This window comes from Mus musculus, chromosome 2, assembly GCF_000001635.26.
Source record: "Mus musculus strain C57BL/6J chromosome 2, GRCm38.p6 C57BL/6J".
Lineage (NCBI taxonomy): Eukaryota > Metazoa > Chordata > Mammalia > Rodentia > Muridae > Mus > Mus musculus.
The window spans coordinates 140,331,340-140,358,516 of record NC_000068.7 but is presented as its reverse complement, the minus strand read 5'-3'; the positions used below and the strand labels follow the sequence as shown (position 1 = coordinate 140,358,516).

The window sequence follows — 27,177 nt, the reverse complement described above, 5'->3', positions numbered from 1 at the left end:
AGTTACAATTCACAGACCACATGAAGCTCAAGAAGAAGGAAGGCCAGAGTGTAGGTGCTTCAGTCCTTCTTAGAAAGGGGAACAGAAACAAAGTATGGAGCAGAAACTGAAAGAAAGACCATCCAGAGACTGCCCCACCTGGGAATTCATCCCATATACAGTCATCAAACCCAGACACTATTATGGATGCCAAGAAGTGCATGCTGATAGGAGCCTGATATAAGCTGTCTCCTGAGAGGCTCTGCCAGAGCCTGACAGAGAAGTCTTCTCTTAATCGGTTGTAATAATCATTTAATTTCTGTCCTTAAGTCTATTTATGTGGGGATTATACTTATCAACTTGTATATGCTAAACCAACCTGAGGACTCTGGAATCAGATAAACTTGCTCATATCACATTTTAGTTAAAACATTAAATATAATAAGCAAATAAAGTATTTTGAAAGCTGAGAGAAATATCACATACAAAAGCAAGGCCATTATAATAACTGGTTTCTCAGCATTAACTTTAAATACTTGAAGGGTTTAGAATGATATGCCATCCCTGACTGCTACATCCAGAAAAACTGTCACAATTAAAGAAAGGAACACTTTGCATAAAAAAGCAGGCTAAAGGAATTCATGACTGAGCCAATTCTACAAAAGATTCTTGAAAAAAAATTTGATCTGACAATAAAAATAAATATATCCATAAGGCTATAGGAAAAAAATAAACTGTGATAGAACAGTAGTTAAGAAAACGAAGAATCAGAAACTACCAACCACTGTAAAATTGTAATGATAGGAATTAATATATACTTTTCAATAGCAATTCTAAAAATTTATATATGTAAATATATATATACTAATATATACTATAAGCATGTAATATATCCTATTTTTAACTAATTCTAAATAATAAAGTATAAACAATAAATAATAAATCTAAATATAGCCTCAATTCTCTAATCAAAAGAAACAGATTAGCATAGTGGATATAAAAACATGTTGCCTCCCAGAAATGCCCTTCATCATCAAAGACAGATGCAACCTTAGAATGAAGGATAGAAAAAAGCATTCTAATTAAATGGAATAGAAAACAAACAGGTGTTGTTGTTCTAATAACTGAAAAAGTAGACTTCAAACAAAATTATTTAGAAAAAAATAAGTAAAATTACTTCCTACTGATAAAAGGACAATCTGTTAAAAAGGATATTACAATTCTAAATATATACCTTCCGCACTTCATTTCATGAACAAACACTACTTGTCTTAGTTAGGTTTTCCATTGCTATGAAGAGACACCATGACCAAGGCAACTCATTATTATTATTATTATTATTATTATTATTATTCGCTTTACATCCTGATCACAGCCCCTCCATCCTCTCTTCCCAGTCCCACCCTTACTAATCCCTCCATATGGCACTCAACCCTTCTCCTCAGAGAAGGGTAGCCCTCCTTGGGTACCACTCCACCCTGGGGGCATCTAGTCCCAGCAGGTCTAGGCACATTCTCTAAGCTATCCATCCAGTCCAAGTAGAGAGAAAAAAGATCCAGTGACAGGGAACAGAGACCAAGATAGCCCCTGTTCCACTTATTAGGGGGACCACATAAACACAAAGCTGCACATTTGCTACAGATGCTTAAGGGGGTCTAGGCTCAGCTCCTGTATGCTCCCTGGTTGGTATCCCAGGTTCTGCAATCCCCCATTGTGCCAGGTTAGTTGACTCTGTGTGGTTTCTTATGGTGTCCTTGACCCCTCCAAATTGCTCAGTTCTATCCCCCATCTTCCACAAGACATCCCAGACTCTGCCTGATGCTTGGTTGTGGGTCTCTGCACCTGCCTCCATCTGATACTGGATGAAGCCTCTTAGGAGACAGTTATGCTAGGTTCCTGTTTGCAAGCATAGCAGAGTATCATTCATAGTGTCAGGGGTTGGCTCTCTTACATGGGATGGGTCTCACATTGGGCCAGTCATTGGTGGTTGCCTGTTCCCTCAGTCTCTGCTCCATCTTTATCTCTGTGCATCTTGTAGGCAAGCCAAATTTTCAGTTGAAGGTTTTGTGGGCTGATTAATCTCCCCCTCCCTCCTCTGGAAACCAGCCTGGCTACAGGAGGTGGCCATGTCAGTCTCTATATCCCCCTCTGGTAGGAATATAAGCTAGAGTCACCCTGTAGACTTCCTGTATTCTCTCCCATCCCAGACCTCCAGATAGTCACCAGAAATGCTCCTCACCTCCCCATATCCCCATCGATTTTCATTCTCACTCCCAGGCTTTCTCTACCCCTCTCCTCACATCTGATTGCTCTACCCTTTCTCCTCCTCAGCTTCTCCCTTATCCAGTTCCCTCTCACCATCTACCTCACTATTTAGTTTCCCCCCTCTGAGTGAGATTCACACATCCTTCCAACCCAGGAAACTCTTACAAAGAAAAACATTTAATTGGGGCTGACTTACAATTTCAGAGGTTGAGTCCATTATCATAAGCATGGCAGCCTGCAGGCAGACACAGTGCTGGAAAAGGAGCTGAAAGTTCTACATATTGAATCAAAGGCAGTCTGAAGGAGGCTGTTTTCTGCAGGCAGTTAGAAGGAGGGCTTGTTCCACACTGGGCAGAGCTTGAGCACTAAGAGCCTCAAAGAACTCAAAGAGTTCTCAAAGCCTGCCTACATAGTGACACACTTCCTCCGAAAAAGGCCACACCTATTCCAACAAGGCCACACCACCTAACAGTGCCACTTCCCGTGGGCCAAGCATATTCAAACCACCACAACTACTGTATAGAAAGACAAGGATTTGTCTCAGCACAATAATAATAGATGATTTAAGTACCTGATACTCACCTGGCAATGGTAGCCTGATTTAGTCCCAGTGCTTGGGAGTCAGAGGCAAAAAAATCTTTGAGTTTGAGGCCATCCAGGCTTCTACAGAGCAGTTCTAGGACAGCCAGGGCTACACAGAGAAACCCTGTCTCAAAAAAAAAAAAAAAAAAACAACTAAACAAACAAAACAACAACAAAGAAAGATGCTTGGTTCTTGTTGACAAATAGATCTTGTTCACAAAAAAAAAGAGAGAAATTTTTAATTAAATTTCATCATCAATTAAATGGGCCTAGGAAAAATCTATAGAGGGAAACTTCTTTACAATAGTTCCTATTTTAGGACACAAACTAAGACTTAAATATAAGAAAATCAAAATAATGTATTATATTCTCTGATAATAATAGAGTAAAACTAAAAATAAATGACAAAGGAACATATAACTAACTAAATATACATATTTCTATATTTTTCATATATACCAATTTATAAAGATTGAACTTTCTACAGTTAATATTACCCTGATACAAAAACCAAATAAAGATACGCAAAAATACATAACTAAATGAACGTAGATGCAAAAGTTCTCAACAAAATACTTGCAAACAGAATTCAGACACATATCAAAAGATTCATTTATCAACATCACCTTGACTTCATCCCATAGCCGCAAGAATGGATCAATACATGAAAATCAGTATATATAATATAACATATGTGATCATATCAATAGATGCTGAAAAGGCCTTTGACAAAATCTAACATCTCCTCATGATAAAGCCCTGAAGAAACTAGGAATCAAAGAAACATATATCAACATAGCAAAGGGTATATATAACAAACTTACAGCCAAAATTGTACCAAATAGAGAATAACCAATATCTCTATTAAAGTCTACTGCAAATGGCTGAAGGACCTTAAAGTAAGATGTGAAATTCTATGAACATAACAGAGAAAACACTGAAGTTATAGGAATAGGACTGTATTCCACAAATCAGGTCTAACCCCACTTAGCTTCCAAAATCAGACATGGTCAGGGTGGTGTGGCCATGGTCAGGAAGGATTTTCTAAATAGACTCTAGTCACTAAAAGAAGGCCAACAATAGGTAATTGGGACCCATAAAATAAAAGGCTCCAAGGGCAATAAATCAAGTGAAAACACAGCCTGCAGAATGGAAAAATTGACAGAGAATTAGTATCTAGAATATACAAAGAGCACAAAAATCTAAGAACAACTCAATCAATGAAAAGGCTAATAAAATGTTCAGACAACTCTCAAAAAGATAAAATACAAATGGTCAATGATCATATGAAAAAGAGAGAGAGTTCAGAATCCTTAATTATCCTTAGCTTTCAGGAAAAAAAATAAATTAAGCTACTTTGAGATTTCACCTCACTTCAGTCAAAATAACAACAAATGCTGGCAAAAATATGGGGAGGAGTGGGGATCCTTATTTACAATAAAATGGTGCAGACATTATAGAAGTCAGTAAGAGAGGGATATTGAAAATATAAAAATAAAACTACTATGTGACCCAGCTATACCCTTTCTAAGCTTATAACCAAATAATTCTATATTCTACCTTTGAGATGCTTATACATCCTTGTTTATTGCTGTTAAGAAAGTAGAACAGATTAGATGCTCATCAAAAGATTCATGTAAAATAAAAATGTGATACTATATATATATATATATATATATATCACATTTATATATAAAATGGAATTTTATTCCATCATAGAGAAAAACTAAATTTTCAGGAAACATGTGAAAGTAGAAATATTATACTGAGTGAATTGGCCCAGGCACAGAAAGCCAGACACTGCATATTTTTCTCATATACAGATTCTAGCTTCTAATTTTTATATATGTTATTTATATGGGGATGGACGTGTATAGAGGCAGTAAAAGTACAAAAGGGTTTACAGGGAGAAGAAGAGGTTATAAGGGAGGGGCGTGGGAAGGAGGGTAATAGAGCACACATGGCAAGAAAGTGAAGGGCAGATTATTTAGGGAAGAAGTCTATAAACAAGGACTGGGTACAAAGAAGTGGGGCAGAGGTAAGGAGTAGAGGCTCAATCAAAGATGAGTATATACCAACAAAGCATAAGGAAACCTGTTCTTTGTAATATAATTTTAAGTTGAGATCTCATCTCACCTAGGTCTGAATTTTAATCATTAAGAAAACAAACGCACCTTGACATGGAGGTGCATGCAGGGAACAGAGGCAGGCAGATCTCTATGAGTTCTTCCCTATCCTGGTTTACTTAGTGAGGTCCAGGACAATCAGAGATACGCACTCTCAGAACAACAAAACCAATACATCAAGGAAACGGACAAAATCAAACTGTTATACACTACTGGGAACTAGTCCACCACTACAGGTGTCAGCATGGCAGTTTCTAAAAGCAAAACAAAACTAAACAAAAATCCTGAAAAACAATCATTTTTCCAGATGATCCAGCCACACACCATTCACCAAGTTCTCATGTCCCAGTGTTACTGTTTACTTCACTAGTCACCATAGTCACATCAAAGAGCCAAACTAGGTGTCCAACAGCAGGGGAGTGGGTAAGAAAGTGTGAGCATGTGTGTGTGTGTGTGTGTGTTTGTGTGCAAGTGCACACTCGAGATCTTGTGCACACACATTTAAAGTTTTTTACAGAAGAGTGAATATTGTTTTTAGAGAAATATATGTACTGAAGGTAATCATATTAAGTGAATTAAGACAATTGTAGAAAGATAAATGTTGTTTTCTTTAACCTGTGGTTCCTAGACTTAAACACACAAAAATCACTTGTCTATGTATGTATGACAGGTAAGTAGAAGCAATATTGTCTAAGGGAATAATGGGACCAAAGGGCATGGGTGAGGGGAAAAAAGGGAAGGTGGGAGTGTAGAGAAGGGATACACTCAATGTATAATATACACTTGTATGAAAATGCTCCTATATGACACAGTACTATATAAAATGAATGTACAAAATGGAAAAATGTTAGGGCTGGCAAGATGGTTTAGTGAGTAAAGTTGCTAATAATTCCACTTAGAGCATCCTGGGGCTAACTATAGCCAGGAAGAGGAAATAGAGCAAAAAGAAACAAACAAAGCCCAGGACCAGATGGGTTTAGTGCAGAGTTCTATCAGACCTTCAAAGAAGACCTAATTCCAACTCTCCTCAAACTATTCCAGAAAATAGAAACAGAAGGTACTCTACCCAATTCATTCTATGAAGCCACAATTACTCTGATTCGTAAACCACACAAAGATCCAACAAAGAAACAGAACTTAAGACCAATTTCCCTTATGAATATCGGTGCAAAAATACTCAACAAAATCCTCTCAAACCGAATCCAAGAACACATCTGTAGTGGCTATTCCTGGTTGTCAACTTGACAATATTTGGAATGAACTACAATCCGGAATTGGAAGGCTCACCAGTGATCCTTATCTGGAGGCTTGGAGATCCTTATCTGGATCTTGGTTTGAAGATCTTGAGCCATAGTGGCTATGGATTCCAGAAGATTGAATCTCCGAGTTTAAAGAACACACCTTTAATCTGGGCTACGCCTTTCATCTGGGATTAAAGGTGTGGTGGAACACACCTTTAATCTGGGCTACACCTTCTGCTGGAGACAATATAAGGACATTGGAAGAAGGGAGTCTAGCTCTTGCTCTTGCTCCTTCGCCTGCTTGCTGCGTGAGACTGAATAACTGCTAGATCCTTGGACTTCCATTCACAGCTGCGACTGAACAATTGTTGGGAATTGAGCTGCCGACTGTAAGTCATCAATAAATTCCTTTATTATCTAGAGACTATCCATAAGTTCTGTGACTCTAGAGAACCCTGACTAATACAGAAGTTGGTACCAGGAGTGGTTCTAGAGTAACAGAAGTACAAGGATGAATCTTTTAAAATACTGGAATTGGCTTGTTGATCCACCAGCACTTTCAACTATTGAAACCTCTCCAGATTCTCTCCCTCCTGGGAGCTCAGAGAATTTTGAAGACCCATGGTTGAAACTATATTCCAAACTTAAAGAAGCGAATGCCCTTGATTTTCTTAATGAATTAGGTGATTCAGTGCACAAAGCTTTCTACAAGATGGGGAAAAAATCAGAAAATGATTTTACTGGCTGGCTGCTCTTAGTATCTGTGGAAAAAATGATGAATGAAAGGAAGGAGTTGTGTGATAAAATCGAAAGGCTCCAGACACAAGTAAACGATCTAAAAGTTGCTAAGTGTGTCCTTGAGGAGAATCTTCTCTCTTGTAGCAATAGAGCTCAAGTTGCAGAAAATCAAACGGAAACTCTCATTGTAAGGTTGGCTGAACTACAGCGAAAATTCAAGTCTCAGCCTCAGAGTGTGTCGACAGTTAAAGTAAGGGCTCTAATTGGCAAAGAATGGGATCCTACAACATGGGACGGGGATGTGTGGGAAGACCATGTTGAAGCTGAGAATTTTGAATCTTCAGATTCTCAAGAGTTTGCCCCACCTGAGGAAGTAGTACCCTCAGCCCCACCCCTTGAAATAATGCCTTCCCCACATGAGGAAATTAATTTTGCAGAGTCTGATAAACCAGCAATGACTTTCACTACTGATGTTTCTCAAGGCCCACCAATAGTTTCTTCTAGACCTGTAACCAGACTCAAAGCAAAACAGGCTCCTAGAGGGGAGGTAGAAAGTGTAGTCCATGAGGAAATTCGCTACACTACTAAGGAGCTTAATGAGTTTGCTAATTCATTCAAGCAGAAACCTGGTGAATATGTGTGGGAATGGATTTTAAGGGTGTGGGATAAGGGTGGAAGGAACATAAAACTAGAGCAGGCTGAGTTTATTGACATGGGTCCTCTGAGTAGAGATTCTAGGTTTAATATGGAAGCTCGCATAGTTAAAAAAGGTGTCAAAAGTTTGTTTGAATGGTTGGCTGAGGTGTTTATCAAAAGATGGCCTACTGGAAATGACTTGGAGATGCCTGATATTCCGTGGCTTAGTGTCAATGAAGGGATTTTAAGACTTAGGGAAATTGCAATGCTAGAGTGGATATATTGTGTAAAGCATAATTGTCCACAATGGGAAGGTCCAGAAGATATGCCTTTCACTAGCTCTATAAGACGCAAATTGGTGAGAGGGGCACCAGCACATTTGAAGGGTTTTGTTCTTTCCCTTTTCCTTGTGCCAGATCTTAGCATTGGAGATGCTTCTGCTCAATTAGATGAATTAAATTCACTGGGTTTAGTTGGATTCCGAGGTAACAAGGGCCAGGTGGCAGCATTGAATCGCCGGAGACAAGGTGATTCTAGTTATTATAATGGACAGCGTAGACAAAAGAATGTTTATAATAACATACCCAGTAATGGTCATCACAGGAGAGGTGAAATTTATAATGGCATGACTCGGTTGGACCTTTGGTACTGGCTAACCAATCATGGTGTTTCCAGGAATGAAATACATAGGAAGCCTACTGCATATTTGTTTGATCTGTATAAGCAGAAAAATTCTCAAACAAATGAAAGAAAGGCTACATTAGATCGTGGTAAACAGCCCAATGAAAGAAAGGCTACATTAGATCATGGTAAACAGCAATCTCAGCCAGTGAATCAATTTCCAGACTTGAGACAGTTTGCAGATCCAGAACCCCTTGAATGAAGGGGTGGCCAGGTTCCGCTGAGGAAGGATCTTGATAGGACACCTAAAGGTTTTGCTGTTACCCTTTCTCCAGTTCTTCCCCAGAGGGACCTACGGCCTTTTACAAGGGTAACTGTACACTGGGGAAAAGGAAATAATCAGACTTTTCGGGGTCTGCTGGATACTGGTTCTGAGTTGACACTGATCCCAGGGGATCCCAAGAAACATTGTGGCCCTCCAGTTAAAGTAGGGGCTTATGGAGGGCAGGTGATTAATGGAGTTTTGACTGATGTCCGACTCACAGTAGGTCCAGTAGGTCCCCGGACACATCCTGTGGTGATTTCCCCAGTTCCAGAATGTATAATTGGGATAGATATACTCAGAAATTGGCAGAATTCTCATATTGGTTCCCTGAATTGTAAAGTGAGGGCTATTATGGTTGGAAAGGCCAAATGGAAGCCTTTAGAGTTGCCTCTGCCAAAGAAAATAGTGAATCAAAAACAGTATCGTATTCCTGGAGGCATTGCAGAAATTACTGCCACTATCAAGGACTTGAAAGATGCAGGGGTGGTGGTTCCCACCACATCTCCATTTAACTCTCCTATCTGGCCAGTGCAGAAAACAGATGGATCATGGAGAATGACAGTTGATTATCGAAAACTAAATCAGGTAGTAACTCCAATTGCAGCTGCTGTACCAGATGTAGTTTCGTTACTTGAGCAAATTAACACATCTCCTGGCACCTGGTATGCGGCTATTGATCTGGCAAATGCCTTCTTCTCAGTACCTGTCCATAAGGACCACCAGAAGCAATTTGCTTTCAGTTGGCAAGGCCAACAGTATACCTTCACAGTTTTGCCTCAAGGATATATTAACTCTCCTGCCCTGTGTCATAATTTAGTTAGAAGGGATCTTGATCGTTTGGATCTTCCACAAAATATCACATTGGTGCACTATATTGATGACATTATGCTGATTGGACCAAGTGAGCAGGAAGTAGCAACCACTTTGGACTCATTGGTAACACATATGCGTATCAGAGGATGGGAAATAAATCCAACCAAAATTCAAGGACCATCTACCTCAGTGAAATTCTTAGGAGTCCAGTGGTGTAGAGCATGCAGAGATATTCCTTCTAAGGTGAAAGATAAGTTATTGCACCTGGCCCCTCCTACAACCAAGAAAGAAGCACAACGTTTAGTGGGTCTATTTGGATTCTGGAGACAACACATCCCTCACTTGGGTGTGTTACTTAGGCCTATTTACCAAGTGACTCGGAAAGCTGCTAGCTTTGTGGGGGGCCTGGAACAGGAGAAGGCCCTTCAACAGGTCCAGGCTGCTGTGCAGGCTGCTCTACCACTTGGACCATATGACCCAGCAGACCCGATGGTACTTGAGGTGTCTGTGGCTGATAGAGATGCTGTTTGGAGCCTCTGGCAGGCCCCTGTAGGTGAATCACAGAAAAGACCTTTGGGATTTTGGAGCAAAGCTCTACCATCATCGGCAGACAACTATTCTCCCTTTGAAAAACAGCTCTTGGCCTGCTATTGGGCCTTAGTGGAAACTGAACGTTTGACAATAGGACACCAAGTTACTATGCGACCTGAACTACCCATCATGAGCTGGGTACTATCAGACCCTGCAAGTCATAAAGTGGGACGTGCACAGCAGCAGTCTATTATCAAATGGAAGTGGTATATACGTGATCGGGCCAGAGCAGGTCCTGAAGGCACAAGCAAGTTACATGAAGAAGTTGCTCAAATGCCTATGGTTTCTACTCCTGTTACAATGCCATCTGCTGCCAAACATGTGCCTATAGCCTCATGGGGTGTTCCCTATGATCGACTGACCGAAGAGGAGAAGACTAGGGCCTGGTTTACTGATGGCTCTGCACGTTATGCAGGCACCACCCAGAAGTGGACAGCTGCAGCATTACAACCCCTTTCTGGGACAACCTTGAAAGACACAGGTGAAGGGAAATCTTCACAGTGGGCAGAACTTCGGGCAGTACACATGGTATTACAGTTTGTTTGCAAGAAGAAATGGCCAGATGTACGATTATTCACTGACTCATGGGCTGTAGCCAATGGATTGGCTGGATGGTCAGGGACTTGGAAAGATCACAATTGGAAAATTGGTGAGAAAGACATCTGGGGAAGAAGTATGTGGATAGATCTCTCCAAATGGGCAAAGGATGTGAAGATATTTGTGTCCCATGTAAATGCTCACCAAAAGGTGACTTCAGACGAGGAGGAGTTCAATAATCAAGTGGATAAGATGACCCGTTCTGTGGACAGTCAGCCTCTCTCCCCAGCCATCCCTGTCATTGCTCAATGGGCACATGAACAAAGTGGCCATGGTGGTCGAGATGGAGGTTATGCTTGGGCTCAGCAACACGGGCCTCCACTCACCAAGGCTGACCTGGCTACAGCTGCTGCTGATTGCCAGATCTGCCAACAGCAGAAACCAACACTGAGCTCCAGATATGGCACCATTCCTCGAGGTGACCAGCCAGCAACCTGGTGGCAGGTTGACTACATTGGACCACTTCCTTCATGGAAAGGACAGCGTTTTGTTCTTACTGGAGTTGATACTTATTCTGGTTATGGATTTGCCTTTCCTGCACGTAATGCCTCTGCTAAAACCACCATTCACGGATTGACAGAATGCCTTATCTATCGTCATGGTATTCCACACAGTATTGCTTCTGACCAAGGAACTCATTTCACAGCCAGAGAAGTACGACAGTGGGCCCACGATCATGGAATTCACTGGTCTTACCACATTCCCCATCATCCTGAAGCAGCTGGGCTGATAGAAAGATGGAATGGCCTTTTGAAGACGCAGTTACAGCGTCAATTAGGTGGTAACAGCTTGGAAGGCTGGGGTAGAGTTCTTCAGAAGGCAGTATATGCTTTGAATCAGCGCTTGATATATGGTACAGCTTCACCCATAGCCAGGATTCATGGGTCCAGGAATCAAGGGGTGGAAAAAGGAATAGTTCCACTTACTATCACTCCTAGTGACCCTCTAGGAAAATTTTTGCTTCCTGTCCCCATAACTCTAGGTTCTGCTGGCCTAGAAGTTTTGGCTCCAGAGAGGGGAGTGCTCCTACCAGGAGCTACAACAAACATTCCATTGAACTGGAAGCTCAGACTTCCCTCTGGTTATTTTGGGCTTCTAATGCCCTTAAACCAACAGGCTAAAAAAGGAATAACAGTGTTAGGAGGGGTGATAGATCCAGATTACCATGGGGAAATTGGATTACCTCTTCACAATGGTGGTAAGCAAGATTATGTCTGGAGTGTAGGAGACCCCTTAGGGCTTCTCTTAGTACTACCATGTCCTGTGATTAAAGTCAATGGGAAACTACAACAGCCTAATCCAAGCAGGATGACAAAGGACGCAGACCCATCAGGAATGAAGGTATGGGTCAATCCTCCAGGAAAAGAGCCAAGACCTGCTGAGGTGCTGGCTGAAGGAGAAGGAAATACAGAATGGGTAGTAGAGGAAGGTACTTATAAATACCAATTAAGGCCACGTAACCAGTTGCAGAAACGAGGATTATAAAGTAATATGAATGCCCATTGTAAATTTACTAATGCGTTTGCGATTGTACGAGGGATAGTTATATCATGTTAGGCGTATTTACAACCTTGTTATTGTTTCATGTGAACATGAGATATTATTTGTGTCAAGTTGACAAGGGGTGGATTGTAGTGGCTATTCCTGGTTGTCAACTTGACAATATTTGGAATGAACTACAATCCGGAATTGGAAGGCTCACCAGTGATCCTTATCTGGAGGCTTGGAGATCCTTATCTGGATCTTGGTTTGAAGATCTTGAGCCATAGTGGCTATGGATTCCAGAAGATTGAATCTCCGAGTTTAAAGAACACACCTTTAATCTGGGCTACGCCTTTCATCTGGGATTAAAGGTGTGGTGGAACACACCTTTAATCTGGGCTACACCTTCTGCTGGAGACAATATAAGGACATTGGAAGAAGGGAGTCTAGCTCTTGCTCTTGCTCCTTCGCCTGCTTGCTGCGTGAGACTGAATAACTGCTAGATCCTTGGACTTCCATTCACAGCTGCGACTGAACAATTGTTGGGAATTGAGCTGCCGACTGTAAGTCATCAATAAATTCCTTTATTATCTAGAGACTATCCATAAGTTCTGTGACTCTAGAGAACCCTGACTAATACAACATCAAAATGATCATCCATCATGACCAAGTAGGCTTCATCCCAGGGATGCAGGGATGGTTTAATATACGGAAATCCATCAACATAATCAGCTATAAAAACAAACTCAAAGACAAGAACCACATGATCATCTCATTAGGTGCTGAGAAAGCATTTGACACAATCAAACACCCCTTCATGTTAAAAGTCTTGGAAAGATCAGGAATTCAAGGCCCATACCTACACATAATAAAAGCAACATACAGCAAACTAGTAACCAACATCAAAGTAAATGGAGAGAAGCTGGAAGCAATCCCACTAAAATCAGGCACTAGACAAGGCTGCCCAATTTCTCCCTACCTATTCAATATAGTACTTGAAGTCCTAGCCAGAGCAATTCGACAACAAAAGGAGATCAAGGAGATACAAATTAAAAAGGAAGAAGCCAAAATATAACTATTTGCAGATGATATGATAGTATATATAAGTAACCCTAAAAATTCCACCAGAGAACTCCTAAACCTGATAAACAGCTTCAGTGCAGTAGCTGGATATAAAATTAGTTCAAACAAATCAGTGGCCTTTCTCTACACTAAGGATAAACAGGATAAGAAAGAAATTAGGGCTGGGTGGTGGCTCATGCCTTTAATCCCAGAACTTGGGAGGCAGAGGCAGGTGGATTTCTGAGTTCAAGGCCAGCCTGGTCTACAGAGTGAGTTCCAAGACAGCCAAGGCTATACAGAGAAACCATGTCTTGAGAAAAAAGAAAAAGAAATTAGGGAAACAACACCCTTCACAATAGTCACAAATAATATAAAATACCTTGGTGTGACTCTAAGAAAGTGAAAGATCTATATGACAAGAACTTCAAGTCTCTGAAGAAAGAAATTGAAGAAGATCTCAGAAGATGGAAAGATCTCCCATGCTCATGGATTGGCAGGATTAATATAATCAAAATGGCTAGCCTGCCGAAAACAATCCACAGATTCAATGCAATCCCCATCAAAATTCCAAATCAATTCTTCACTGAGTTAGAAAGGGCAATTTGCAAATTCATCTGGAATAACAAAAAAAACTAGGATAGCAAAAACTATTCTCAACAATAAAAGAACCTCTGGTGGAATCACCATGCCTGATTTCAAGCTGTACTACAGAGCAATTGTGATAAAAGCTGCATGGTACTGATACATCAACAGACAGGTAGATCAATGGAATAGAATTGAAAACTCAGAAATGAACCTACACACCTATGCTTACTTAATCTTTGACAAGGGAGCTAAAACCATCCAGTGGAAGAAAGACAGCATTTTCAACAAATGGTGCTGGTACAACCGGCAGTTATCACATAGAAGAATTCAAATTGATCCATTCTTATCTCCTTGTACAAAGCTCAAGTCTAAGTGGATCAAAGACCTCCATATAAAACCAGAGACACTAAAATTTATAGAGGAGAAAGTGGGGGAAAACCTCGAAGATATGGGCACAGGGCAAAAATTCCTAAACAGAACAGCAATGGCCTGTGCTGTAAGATCAAGAATTGACAAATGGGACCTCTTAAAATTGCAAAGCTTCTGTAAGGCAAAAGACACTGTCAATAAGACAAAAAGACCACCAACAGATTGGAAAAGTATTTTTACCAATCCTAAATCTGATAGGGGACTAATATCCAATATATACAAAGAGCTCAAGAAGCTAGACTCCAGAAATTCAAATAACCCCATTAAAAATGGGGTTCAGAGCTAAACAAAGAATTCTCAACTGAGGAATATAGAATGGCTGAGAAGCACCTGAAAAAATGTTCAACATCCTTAATCATCAGGGAAATGCAAATCAAAACAACCCTGAGATTCACCTCACACCAGGCAGAATGGCTAAGATCAAAAATTCAGGTGACAGCAGATGCTGGCAAAGATGTGGAGGAAGAGGAACACCCCTCCATTGCTGGTGGGATTGCAAGCAGGTACAACCACTCTGGAAATCAGTTCGGGTAGCTCCTCAGAAAATTGGACATGGTACTACCGGAAGATCTAGCAATACTACTCTTGGGCATATACCCAGAAGATGTTCCAACTGGTAAAAAGGACACATGCTCCACTATGTTCATAGCAGCCTTATTTATAATAGCCAGAAGCTGGAAAGAACCCAGATGTCCCTCAACAGAGGAATGGATACAGAAAATGTGGTACATTTAAACAACAGAGTACTACTCAGCTATTAAAACCAATGAATTTATAAAATTCTTAGGCAAATGGGTGGATCTGGAGGGTATCATCCTGAGTGAGGTAACCCAATCACAAAAGAAGTCACACAATATGTACTCACTGATAAGTGGATATTAGCCCAGAAACTTAGAATACCCAAGATACAATTTGCAAAACACAAGAAAAACAAAAAGAAGGAAGACTAATGCATGGATAGTTCATTCCTCCTTAGAATAGGGAACAAAATACCCATGGAAGGAGATACAGAGACAAAGTTTGGAGCTAAGACGACCTGGGGATCCATCCCATTATCAGCCACCAAACACAGACACTATTGCATATGCCAGCAAGATTATGCTGAAAGGACCCTGATATAGCTGTCTCTTGTGAGGTTATGCCAGTGCATGGCAAATACAGAAGTGGATGCTCACAGTCATCTATAGGATGGAACACAGGGCCCCCAATGGAGGAGCTATAGAAAGTACCCAAGGAGCTAAAGGGGTCTGCAACCCTGTAGGTGGAACAACAATATGAACTAACCAGTACCCTCAGAGCTCGTGTCACTAGCTGGATATGTAGCAGAAGATGACTTAGTCAGCCATCATTGGGAAGAGAGGCTCCTTGGTCTTGCAAATTGTATATGCCAGTACAAGGGAATGCCAGGGCCAAGAAGTGGGAGTGGGTGGGTAGAGGACCAGGGCGGGGGGAGAGTATAGGGGACTTTTGGGAAAGCATTTGAAATGTAAATGAAGAAAATATCTAATAAAATTTTTTTAAAAAGAAAAGAAACAAAGACAAAACATTTTCCCCAAATGAAAAGTGCTTTAACAAAATTAGATAAATATATGAGGATAACTGATAAATACAAATAAAATTAAATACAAAACAGTTAAAAATACTGCTAAATATATGATATGTAGGAGAGAACACATGAAAAAAGTGAACGTGGGGAAAACAAGAAGGTGTTGAAGTTCTTCTTTCTGCGCCCTCAACAACTGAAGGTCGCCCGTTACATGCATGGAGCAGAGATGGCCAATCAGCCTGCAGGCTCCAGTCTCTCAGTTCCACTCTTGCTGAGTCTGCACAAGTATCTGATGTCCCCTGGACCTGTCTTCACAGAAGCAGTTTACCATCCTTATCAGGGGCCTCTGCTGGATTCACTTATCTTTGCACTCTGGGCCGGGAAAATTATCTCACTCTTCTGAGACTCGCCAGACTAAGGTGCTGCCTTATGCGTGATGTTTTAGTAGGGGCCAAGTGTGTTGGGGGGTTGGCAGAGTCTTCAAAGTGCTTTGAGTGTGGGACTTATCCTCAGTACTGAAGCATAGAGACAGAGAGAGGGCCCACCTTCATTCTTTTCAGTGCCTCCTGAGTGTTAATCAACATGCTGAAATGTTGCTGTAGGTAACTTCTATGGACCTCTCTTAGTGAACAGATCAGTGGATACATCCACTGGCCTCAATCTCTTGACTTATTCCCAGTTAAACTAATCTAATGCCAGCCACTAAGGGGAGAGCTATTTCTCTGTGCACTTTCCATCCTGAATCAGCCTCTTACCATCTGCACCCTTTAGTCCATTACTGTCTGCCTCCTTGTATGCTAAAGGTGCCTTTTCTGGGCTTTGCTCTCTCTAAAACTGTAGCAGACATCCCAGAATATTCTCTGGTCTCATATCTTCAAGGTATGTCAGTTTTTAACAATTGTTTCTCTCTTACGGGAATGCAGAGCATGACTTGGTCTTGTAGTACTGATGATTTTGTATAAATATAATAAATCCATAAGGCTTACAGCCTGTGGTCCAGCTAGCCCTACAATGGTTGTCTACCATCAGGTCCAAGAATCCAGTAGATATTTAGTCCACTAGCTGGCTCTCTCAGCTGGTCTTCACTATACACCAGAATTGCAAAGAAGTAGGCTGTGGAGCTACAGAAAGAGTAGACTTGACATGGAGAGCAAGCAGGCAAAGAGAGCAAACTGCTTCTCCCATGTCCTTTGTATAAGCTGCTGGCAGAAGGTGTGGTCCAGATTAAAGGGTGTCTTCCCACCTCAAATATATTGTAGATCACTGGATTAGAAGAGGTATCCCAACTTCAAACGATTTAATTAATTAAAACTAAGTCCCTCCTAGGTGTGTGTGGGTTTTAGGTTAATTGCAGATGTAGTTAAGTTGAAAAATAGCCATCACAATTGAGTTCTTAAAAGCTGAGATTATCAGCACACGACTGTGCCCATCAACATTCTGTCACAGAACAGGGTAAGAGGATCATGAGATGCCATCTCTCTGTGACAATAGAAGTACAGTTAAAGAATGAGCTTTGTCTTCAATAGCATAGCATGTTTGAGCTCTAGTAAATAACTCCTTACTCAATCGTGCTCCTGTAAACACCCTAATCAAACTCAGTAGATCATAACAAAAAAAAAGGAAGAGATAGTGTGTGCAGGGAAAAAGGAGGGGTGGGGAGGAGAGGAGCAGTGGGTAGAAGGAGAGGAAGAAATAGAGAGGGGAGGGAGGGAGGGGAAAGAGTGGGGAGAGAAGAAGAAGTCAGGACAGTGGTGCATTAGTACGGGACCGGGTGGGAAGGGGAAAAGAGTTGAGCAAAACAAGAAAGAGTTGAGAGTTGTGTGTGAATGTGCTCATGTGTGTGTGTATGTGTGTGTGTGTGTGTGTGTGTTCATACATATATGTGTATATGAATATACTTTTTATGTGTGTATGAAGGTGTCATAGTGAAAACTACCATGATGCTTAATTAATAAATGCAAATAAAACTTTAAAAAATAAAAGACCATGATCAGCTGCTCTCAAGTGGCATATCATGACAACACAGGACCTTTCTCTCCACCAATGCAATCTCTGTATCATCTGCACTGGCCTCTGGAGCTGATGCTCCTGAGAGTCTGGCTGGCCTGAGATGAGAGGCCTGGCCTCTATCAGGCTTCCATTCGGAAACAGCTTCCGAGTCCTCACAAGGAACTTCGGAGCTGAAGTTATGCCCGTCTGGCTTGTCTGTGTAGTGTACTCTGTTTTGTGCATGTTTCTCTAGCTCTTTTCTGTGTCTTTTTCCTGCCTTTGTGGATTTCCAAAGCTTTCCTTCTATTTCTCATTTCGGAAAAGTCTTTTTTTTAACTTTTTTTTATTCTTCTCCTTCACTGCCTTAAAGGCAACCTGTAGTCAGGTGTCTAACCCTCTGTATCTGTAACCTACAAGCAGCATGTTATTGGGCTTAAAACAAATCAAAACAAACAAAAAAACTTCAGAGTTCTTTCTACCACAGTAACTGGTGATTATTTGTAGACCCCTGTATCTTTGCTCAGTTCCCAAACATTTATTTGCTTGAAGTAGATTGCCTCTGATGTCAAGTTATATCTTTAAAAAGTATCACTGTAGGGCTTACTTTAATACCTTATTAGTAACTCTATAAAGTACTCTCAAGTATTACAATGCAAGCTCTAACTTTCTGAAAAAGTTTTTAAATTAAAAACTGAGTTTTGTAAATGTTTTCAATGTCTTCAGATCTTAGAGAATCACTTTATATATTGCAGATACTGAAGCAGAAAGATATAACAGAAAACAAAAAGAAGTGAATGTCACCACACAGGTAAACATTTTGCTAAATTGTATTTTCTCAATAGAAAATTTTGGCTATAAACACTGTTAATAGAGTGTATTCAGCATGTGTAGTCAGCACACTCAGAATTTCCCAAACAGATAATTAGCCATTGTTTCATTTTTACTTTGAAAAACTCTCCTTTCTTCAGAGAAGACTGTTCCCTGGGCTGAGGCTGTCCTGAGCTCTGGCTGGCCTGAAGCCCTCAGCAATAAAACAGACAGGGCAGAGAGTGGTTTAAGATGCTTTCTGTAACCTCATAGTGTCCTCTGGCACCTTAGAAGGAGGGGATTCGGTTCTTCATTCTATTCTTAAACCAGCTACTCATATAACATGGTATGTAAGATATCTGCAGTTATGCCTTTACTTAAACCTATTAGGTATTTCACCATCTCATCCAGTGAGCAAAACCCAAAGTCCTTGCAATGACTTATTTATCGGGCTCAGGGTTCTTGCACCACTGGTTTGTTGTTGCTTGGTTTGGTTTGTTTTTCTTTTCTTACCTATCTTATCTACCTACAATTGTCTCCCTAGCACTATTCCAAATATTCTGGGCTCTGTATTCGTTCCTCATAAACCTTGGGCATTCTCACACCTTTCTATCCTTTCTCACTTAAAAAAAAGATTTGTTTTATTGGCTTTAATTATGAATATATGTGCATATCTGTGTGCACATGTATTCATAGAAGTGCAGGAACCAGTGGAGGCTGGAGGTGTCAGATCCCTCAGGAGCTAGAGCTCCAGGTATATGTAAGATGCCTAATGTGGCTGCTGGGCACCAAACTCAGGCCCTTTGCAAGAGCGTTAAGTAATTTTAACCACTGAGCCAGCTCTCCAGTCATTTCTATCCTTTCTTAATAACAATGCCATGGCTGCCCCCTCACCTTACCTCTTTCATGTAGTTCTTGAAACACCATCTTTTCAGAGAGTCCTTCCCTGGAAACTAAATTAGAAAACACTCCGTTCTAAAGTTCCAAATTCTGTGTTTCTGTCCATTCCTTTCTTTCCCCGTTTCTGCCTTTCCTTTGCTAGTTTCTGAGTTGAGATGATGTCTTCTATATAGCTCTGCTTGCCCTGTAATTCTTAATTAGATTACAAACGTGCACTACCATGCCTGGACATCATACATTTCCCTATTTCGTTCCATGCTGTGATTTTCTTCTTAGGATTGCCATGATGTAGCATGTAGTATTTGCTAGCTGTCAGTCATAAACTCCAAAAGAGTAGAGATTTTTTTTTTATCTTCATCGCTCACTACAATTAAACCTAACCACTAGAATAATACCTGACACATACAAATACTCAATACTTCTGTTTTGTTTTATTTATTGACATATAATCTTGCCATGCAGCCAAGGCTGGTCTGGAACTTGAGAGCCTCCTACCTCAGCCTCCTGGGTGCTTGGATTGCAGGCATGTACCACCACTTCCACTAATAAATGTATACTTAATAATGAATAATATTTAAAGTATAAAATGTGGAGATGGGTTTGTGCAAACTAAGCACATTTCTTTACGGTGTAACATTTTCTAAGCCTCTACAAACTTAACATCTCTCCCATTGCTGTAACTACCACAAACCATAATTAGTAGTGGGATTACTATCAACAAAAGTAGAAGTTTCACCTAAATCTTCATTTGTTCCTGGGTGGGATAGACATTGAAGGATCATCAATTTCCTCATGGTCATCATCTTTGTCCATGGATTGTCAGGACTGTGTAACCTGCAGTTTCTGCCTGATAGCATCACTTGATTGCCCCTTGGGAAGCCTACTACTGTTCAAAATAATAGATGTGACTCAGACCCATAAATGTGCTCCCAATGCCAAATACTAGTGGGTTAGGAACGCACACTCCATGTATAGCCCAGTCTAGAAAGGAAACAAAAAGATCCTCCAGGCATCCTCAACATAAAGTACTGAAAGCGCTGCCTTTGCCCCAAAGACAAAGGGAGAATGTGTCAAGTCAGCCAGTCTGTGCGCTGTATCTCTCATGAGTCTTTGCCTTACATTTTCTAAAGCTTCCTTAAAACAGCCTGGTGGAGGCTACACTTAAGAGCTGAAGAGATAAAAGATCAAAGACTTAGTCACACAAACATTTCAGTGCTTCACAGCTTCTTGACAGTGAGTGAAGGGCTTTGGCTGAATATAGCCTTTCACCACTTGTACCTCCACTGCAGACCAGGAAGTCTGGGCTATTTTCTCATGATAATGACCACTTATATTATAACAACACAACACCAAAATGAAGCCCTCTTTCCCTAATTTTCCCTTTCTGACTTTTCTGAATTTAACATTCCACGGTCCACAACAATTACCTACTCTGTTATCCTCCAACACTCTCACATTCTGTCTCTCTGTCTCTGTCTCTGTCTCTCTGTCTCTGTCTCTGTCTCTCTCTGTCTCTGTCTCTGTCTCTCTCTCTCTCTCTCTCTCTCTCTCTGTCTCTCTCTCTCCTTAAAGCAGTGGTTCTCTACCTTTTTAACCCCTTGATACAGTTCCTCATGTTGTGGTGACCCCCATAAAATGATTTTTGTTGCTACATCACAACTGTAATTTTGCTACTGCTATGAATCGTAATGTAACTATCTGATATGCAGATGGTCTTCAGTGACCCCTTTGAAAAGGTCATTCAACCCCCAAAGGGGTCGAAACTCACAGGTTGAGAAGCTCTAGCTTAAAGGTACTTCATACTGTGTTAATGATTGGGAACTCCATATTATTATTCCCTTTGGTATTAAAAAAAATAACCAACACAGGCATGACGGCACATGCCTATGATCCCAGTAATCAGGAGGCAGTGAGAGGAGCATCACCAAAATTTCAAAACTGACCCGGTCTACGTGGCAAGTTTCAGGCTAGCTGGGGCTAAGCAGTGAGAATTTGTCTCCAAGATACAAAAGAACAACAATAATAAAATGAGTGATCACAGAGGTAATAACCTTTCGGGTATTCGATAGTAGGATGAGGGAATCACTTCAGCCTGCTAAAAGAACATCTCAAATGAATGTTTGATGGGCCGCTGTGACAACCATCACCAACAAAATTCCAAAGGAAAGTAGGCAGAAGTATTGCCCTCAGCACAGAGAAGTTCCCTTCCTAAGCCAGTACGTTCTTATTGTGAGATTAACATTACAGGACCAGTAAATAATCACACTTTTAAAAAGGTGAATGTTCAGTATCGTGATTTATGATGGAGTCAGAGTTCATATTTGGAGCCCTGTCCTCTTAGGTATATAACATTTTAAGCTTTATAAGACACCTTCACATATACTTTTCCCTCTTCTTAATGTCTTTGTGTAGAGTAATTGGTTCCTCAAATGCTTATCCACAACCTGAAAACGAGGAGACTAGCCCATTAGAAACACGTCTTTGTTAGGACAGGATTTCCTGATGCTCCCTCATCAGACACAATGCCTATTTTGTATCACACAGTAGCTGTAATAATAGCAGAATTTTCAAAGGGTTCAACATGTTATTTTATGTTTTGCAAGACCTCTATTTGGTAATGCCTCATTGAACTTCTGGTGTATAATGTGGTATCCTTTTCAGCTTTTCCCGGTCCAGCCTTTGCACGTGATAGATACAATAAAACTACACATTTAACCAAACGCACTTCCCTCTCCTCAAAGCTTGGTCATGAAATGCGTGAGTCTTCACCCTCTGGACATTCAGTCTCTTTCAAACCACCCATCTTCCACCATACTTCTCCAGATAGCACCTTCCCCTTCATCTCTAACTGGAACCAGGCTATCTCCCCTTGGTACTCTCTTGAACAGTAGTTCTCAACCTTCCTAATGATCTGTGACCCTATATAGCAGAGATCTTCATGTTGTTGTGATCCCCAACTATAAAATAGTTTTGTTGCTACATCACAACTGTAATTTCACTACTGTTACAAATTCTAATGTAAATGTCTGTGTTTTCCAATAGTCTTAGGCAACCCCTGTGAGAGGGTCATTTGACTCCCAAAGGGTTGAAACCCACAACTTGAGAATCACTGCCTAGAACATTGTTTCCCACAATCCACTTGTTCTGGTCCAGGAAAGGCAGTACACATCTATCGCCCTTTGGATTTGCTACAACATTGGACCATAAGGAGGTGAGCACAGAAGAACAGCCCGGTTCTCTTCTTTCTGCTTTTACTTTGGTCTTCTACACTGCAGTGTTCAACAACTCCAGGTTCACTCTTGCATTACCTCAGTCTAGTTGTCACTAGTCATACCCTGCTCCCCTTTCCTGGGGTCACAGTTTAGGACTACAGTTTCTGATGACTACTGGTATCCTTTGAAGTTGTTCCACACATTCCCAGCCTCACAAGGACCTCAAAGCTATCCATCCTTCCCATTGCTCATCACTGCCCTTGTGTATGTTTTCCTCCTGGTCTTACTTTCTCATGGCTATGTGAACACAATACGCTTTCCAAAACCCCAGAGGACAACTATATTCCAGGCTGATCTTGAATTAAGGTAGTATAGACCTCATACAGCATTCATTAGAGTCGCCATTCTTAAGTGAACAATTGCTACTGTTAATCCCATTCACTCAGTGTGTACCTATTTCCAGGACTCATTTGATCAATTAAGTAACAATTCCCCATATTTTCCTCCCTATGGACCTCCTGGCAACTAGCCTTGTACTTGCTGTTTCTATGATGGGGAGTACTCTAAGTATTTTATGTAGCCAGAAACATGCAGTGCTTTTCATTTAGTGGCTGGTTTATTTTGCTTATCACAATTTTATCAAGTTCATACATGTGTCAGTGATGCTGAGATAACCTAAACACACTTGTTTACCACAGGTACTCTGGTCTTTTAAAAAATGTGTTTTCAAGTCTTTCATTTAGTTTTCAATCAGGGTATTTGTGAGGCTCTATGTCATTGCTTTTGTTCTTTCTTGTAGTTGTTCTTTATATATTATAGTCCTTAACTTTTTATCCACTCCACTTTTTCACTCTTTCTATCATGTCCTGGTTCCACGCATAACAGTTTTTAATGTTTCTATTGTCCAACTTATCTCTATTTACATCTACTGACTATAAATTTGGAATCATATCCAAGATAGTCTTACTAATCTAATGTCATGAAGCTTTTCCCTTGAGATTTCCTCTGGTAGTTATAGGTCTTAAATTTAGTTCTTTGGTCATTTGAGTCTTATTTATGGTGAAAACTAAGATCTGTTTTTAATATTTTGCATGAGAAGATGGTCTTCCAGGCAGAATTGTTGAAAATGTACGTCTATTCCCGTGGAATGGCCTTGCCTCCTTTGTCGAAAGCATTTGACTATATATAAGGGAGAGTTTGTTTCTGGTTTCTTCTACACTATATACATCTCTTTTTTCGGTACCATGATAGGCCTGTTGTGTCTGTCTGTGTACGCATGTGCACACATTTTATGCACAGGGCTTCATTCATGTTAGGCAAGTGTGACAATAATTTTCCTACTGTAATTTGTTATAAATTGTGGTATTAGAAAACATGGGACCTCCAAGTTTTCAAGATCATTTCAACTATTCAGAATTCCTTGAGCTTTGAATTTTAGGATGATTTTTTTTTTATTTCTGCAAAAAATGTACCATTGGGAGTTTTACAAGGGTGGAATTAAATCAGTTCAGGCAGTATTGATATTTTAACAAAATTAAAACTTCCGTCCATAAACACAGGCTGTATCTCCATTCATGCATTTCTTCTGTACTTTCTTTCAGCAATGCTGTGTCTCTGTTGTATGTGCCTTTGCCTTTTGTCTGGGTTTTTTAAGTCTTTTGCTCTTTTTGATGATACTTTCAATGAATCGTTTTCTTAATTGTTTCCTGGGTTGTCCCAACTATCTTGTGCGCTGACTTTTTTGTATTCTACAAGTTTGCTGAATTTATTTTGGTGTGGGGAACTTACGTTGATGGTTTTGTTGGTTGGTTAGTTTAGGGAAACACAATCTCAGACTTACTTTAAATCCAATGTTGTAGTCAAAGCTGACCTTGAACTCCTGATCTTCCTGTCTTTACTTCCTTTGTACTGGAATCACAGGCATGATCCATCATGATTAGCCAGAGTCAGGGGTGTTTCTCATGTCTAGCAGTTTTGTGGAAAATCTTTTAAGGATTTCTATACAAGTGTCTTAGTCAGGGTTTCTATTCCTGCACAAACATCATGACCAGGAAGCAAGTTGGGGAGGAAAGGGTTTATTCAGCTTACACTTTCCACATTGCTGTTGATCACCAAAGGAAGTCAGGACTGGAACTCAAGCAGGTCAGGAAGCAGAAGCTGATGCAGAGGCCATGGAGAGATGTTCTTTACTGGCTTGCTTCCCCTAGCTTGCTCATCCTGCTCTCTTATAGAACCAAGACTACCAGCCCAGAGATGGCACCGCCCACAAGAGGACCTCCCCCTTGATCACTAATTGAGAAAATGCCTTACAGCTGGATCTCATGGAGGCATTTCCCCAACTAAAGCTCCTTTCTCTGTGATAACTCCAGCTTGTGTCAAGTTGACACAAAACTAGCCAGTACAACAAGTAATAGGTGTTTGTTTTGTGTGTGTGTGTGTGTGTAGATAACATAACTCCACCTTCTCCAATTTGAATGGCTTTTTTCATTCTACTCTCTCTGCACTGTCAATGCACTGCCAGACACAGGTGGTAAGATGAATGTTCTTGCCTTGGTCTTGATCATACAGGAAAGGCTCCCTCTTTCACTGGTGAGTATGATGTCAAATAAGCAGTGTTGGTATGAGTTCTTTACCAAGTTCAGATAATTCTCTCTTATTCGTCATTTGTTGAATTTTTAATATCATAAAGTACTAACTTTGCCAAATACTTTCTCTGCATATTGGACATCATTGACTGTTCAATGTGATATATAACATTTATTAATTTTCAAGGAAATTAAGCTATCCTTGCATGTGAAGAATGACCCCATTTCTCCACAATATCTAATCTGTTTAATACACTACTGAATTCAATTTGCTGGTGATTTGATCAGTATTTTTATATCAGTTCCATCAGACATGTAGTCTGTAGTTTTTCTTCCTTGCACTGCCCCTGTGTTGCTTTGGTAACAGGGTAATGCTGACCTCAGAGACTGAGTTCGAAAGTTTTCCTTCTGCTAAAATATTTTAGAAGACTCTGAGGCAAAGTTTGGGTTCTGTTTTGTAAGTTTAGAATATATATATATGCATTTATATATATATGCATATATATATATACATATATAAGATCTACATACAAATAATATAAAATATGAAATTTTTAAATGTAAAACTAGAAGAGATATATGCACATATCTCTTATATATTATATAATATCCTGAAAAAAGCAGAAAAGTATGTTTTCAAACACATTTATTATTTGGAAATACATGGATATTTCTATAAATGGGAATGAAGTGTCTTAAAGTGACAAAACACCATGACCAAGGAAACAGATAAAATAAAGTATTTATTTGGGCTTAGCGTTCATATGATTAGAATCCATTATAGCAGAGCAAAGACAGGTCAGCAGGAAGAGCTGAGAGCTCACATTTTAATCTGCAGCCAGGAGTCAAGAGTAGGAACACTAAGAATGATGAGTCTTTTGGTCCTCAAAGCTCCCACTGACGCACCTCCCCCTATGAAGCCGCATCTCCTAATCCCTTCCAAACAGTTTTACCAACTAAGGAATGAGTTTTCAGACACATGGCACTATGGGGACAATTTTTTTTTAACATCCCAAGCGCTGTCCTCCCCCGTCCCTCCCTCACCGATTCCCTCCATCCATCCCCCTCCCCTTCTCTGAGAAGGTGGGACCTCCTCTGTGTATCCCCCCACCCCGGCATATCAAGCCTCTGCCAGATTAGGCACATCCTCTCCCACTGAGGCCAGACAAGGCAGCCAGGAAGCCTGAGCTGCCTGACCACTATGTACTTGCTCAGGGGCCTTTTATCAGCTTGTGTATGTTTTTGGTTGGTGGCTCAGACTCTAACAGCTTTCAGGCATCCAGGTTTGTTGACTCTGTTGGTGTTCCTGTGGGGTTCTCATCTATGTTAAGGCCTGCAATCTTTACCCAAACTCCTCATAAGTGTCACCAACCTCCATCTAATGTTTGGCTGCGGGTATCTGCATTTCTTTCAGTCTGCTGCTGGATAGAGCCTCTCAGAGGACAGATATGCCAGGCTTCTGTCTGCAGGTATAACAGAGTATCATTAATAGTGTCAGGGCTTGGTGCTTGCCCATGGGATAGGTTTTGAGTTGGACCGGTATTGGTTGGCCTTTCCTCCATTTTCTGCTCCATCCCTGCATTTATTTTAAACAGGACAAATTTTGAGTGGAAAGTATTGTGGAGTGGGTTGGTGTCCCCATTCCTCCATTGGAGGTTCTGCCTGGCTACAAGATGGCCTCTTCAGGTTTCATGTCCCCACTGTTAGGCAGCTCTCAACTAAGGTCACCTGCTTTAACTCATGGGAGCCTCACCTGTCCCAAATCTCTGGGGCTTCCCAGAGATTCTTCCTCCCTCACGCCCACCTCTGCAGCTGCAGATTTTCATTCATTCTCCTGGTCCTCTGGGCCTCTCTCCTGTCTCTCCCCACACCTGATCCTGCCTCCTCATTCCCCTCCCCCACCCCACAGTTCTCTTATTCAAAGGACCTCATAAAGAGTATGAATAACCTAAAAAGAAGTTAGGTAAGGTTTTTCCTACCAATTAAATTTCAGCCTCAAGTTCACAAGTGTCCAAATCTCATTTGAATGAGACAACTGTAAACAAGGTTTCAGGATCTGATAAAAA

General features: G+C 40.7%; 1 protein-coding gene across 1 annotated transcript in view; it reads left to right on the top strand.

Annotated features, from left to right (window-relative positions):
• Nucleotides 1-27,177, top strand: part of Sel1l2 (sel-1 suppressor of lin-12-like 2 (C. elegans)) — a 160,112-nt gene that overhangs the window by 31,194 nt on the left and 101,741 nt on the right. The window contains exon 2 of the mRNA NM_001033296.2: nt 18,360-18,415. Coding sequence (NP_001028468.1) covers nt 18,360-18,415 — 56 coding nt within the window. The remainder of the gene's footprint in view (nt 1-18,359; nt 18,416-27,177) is intronic.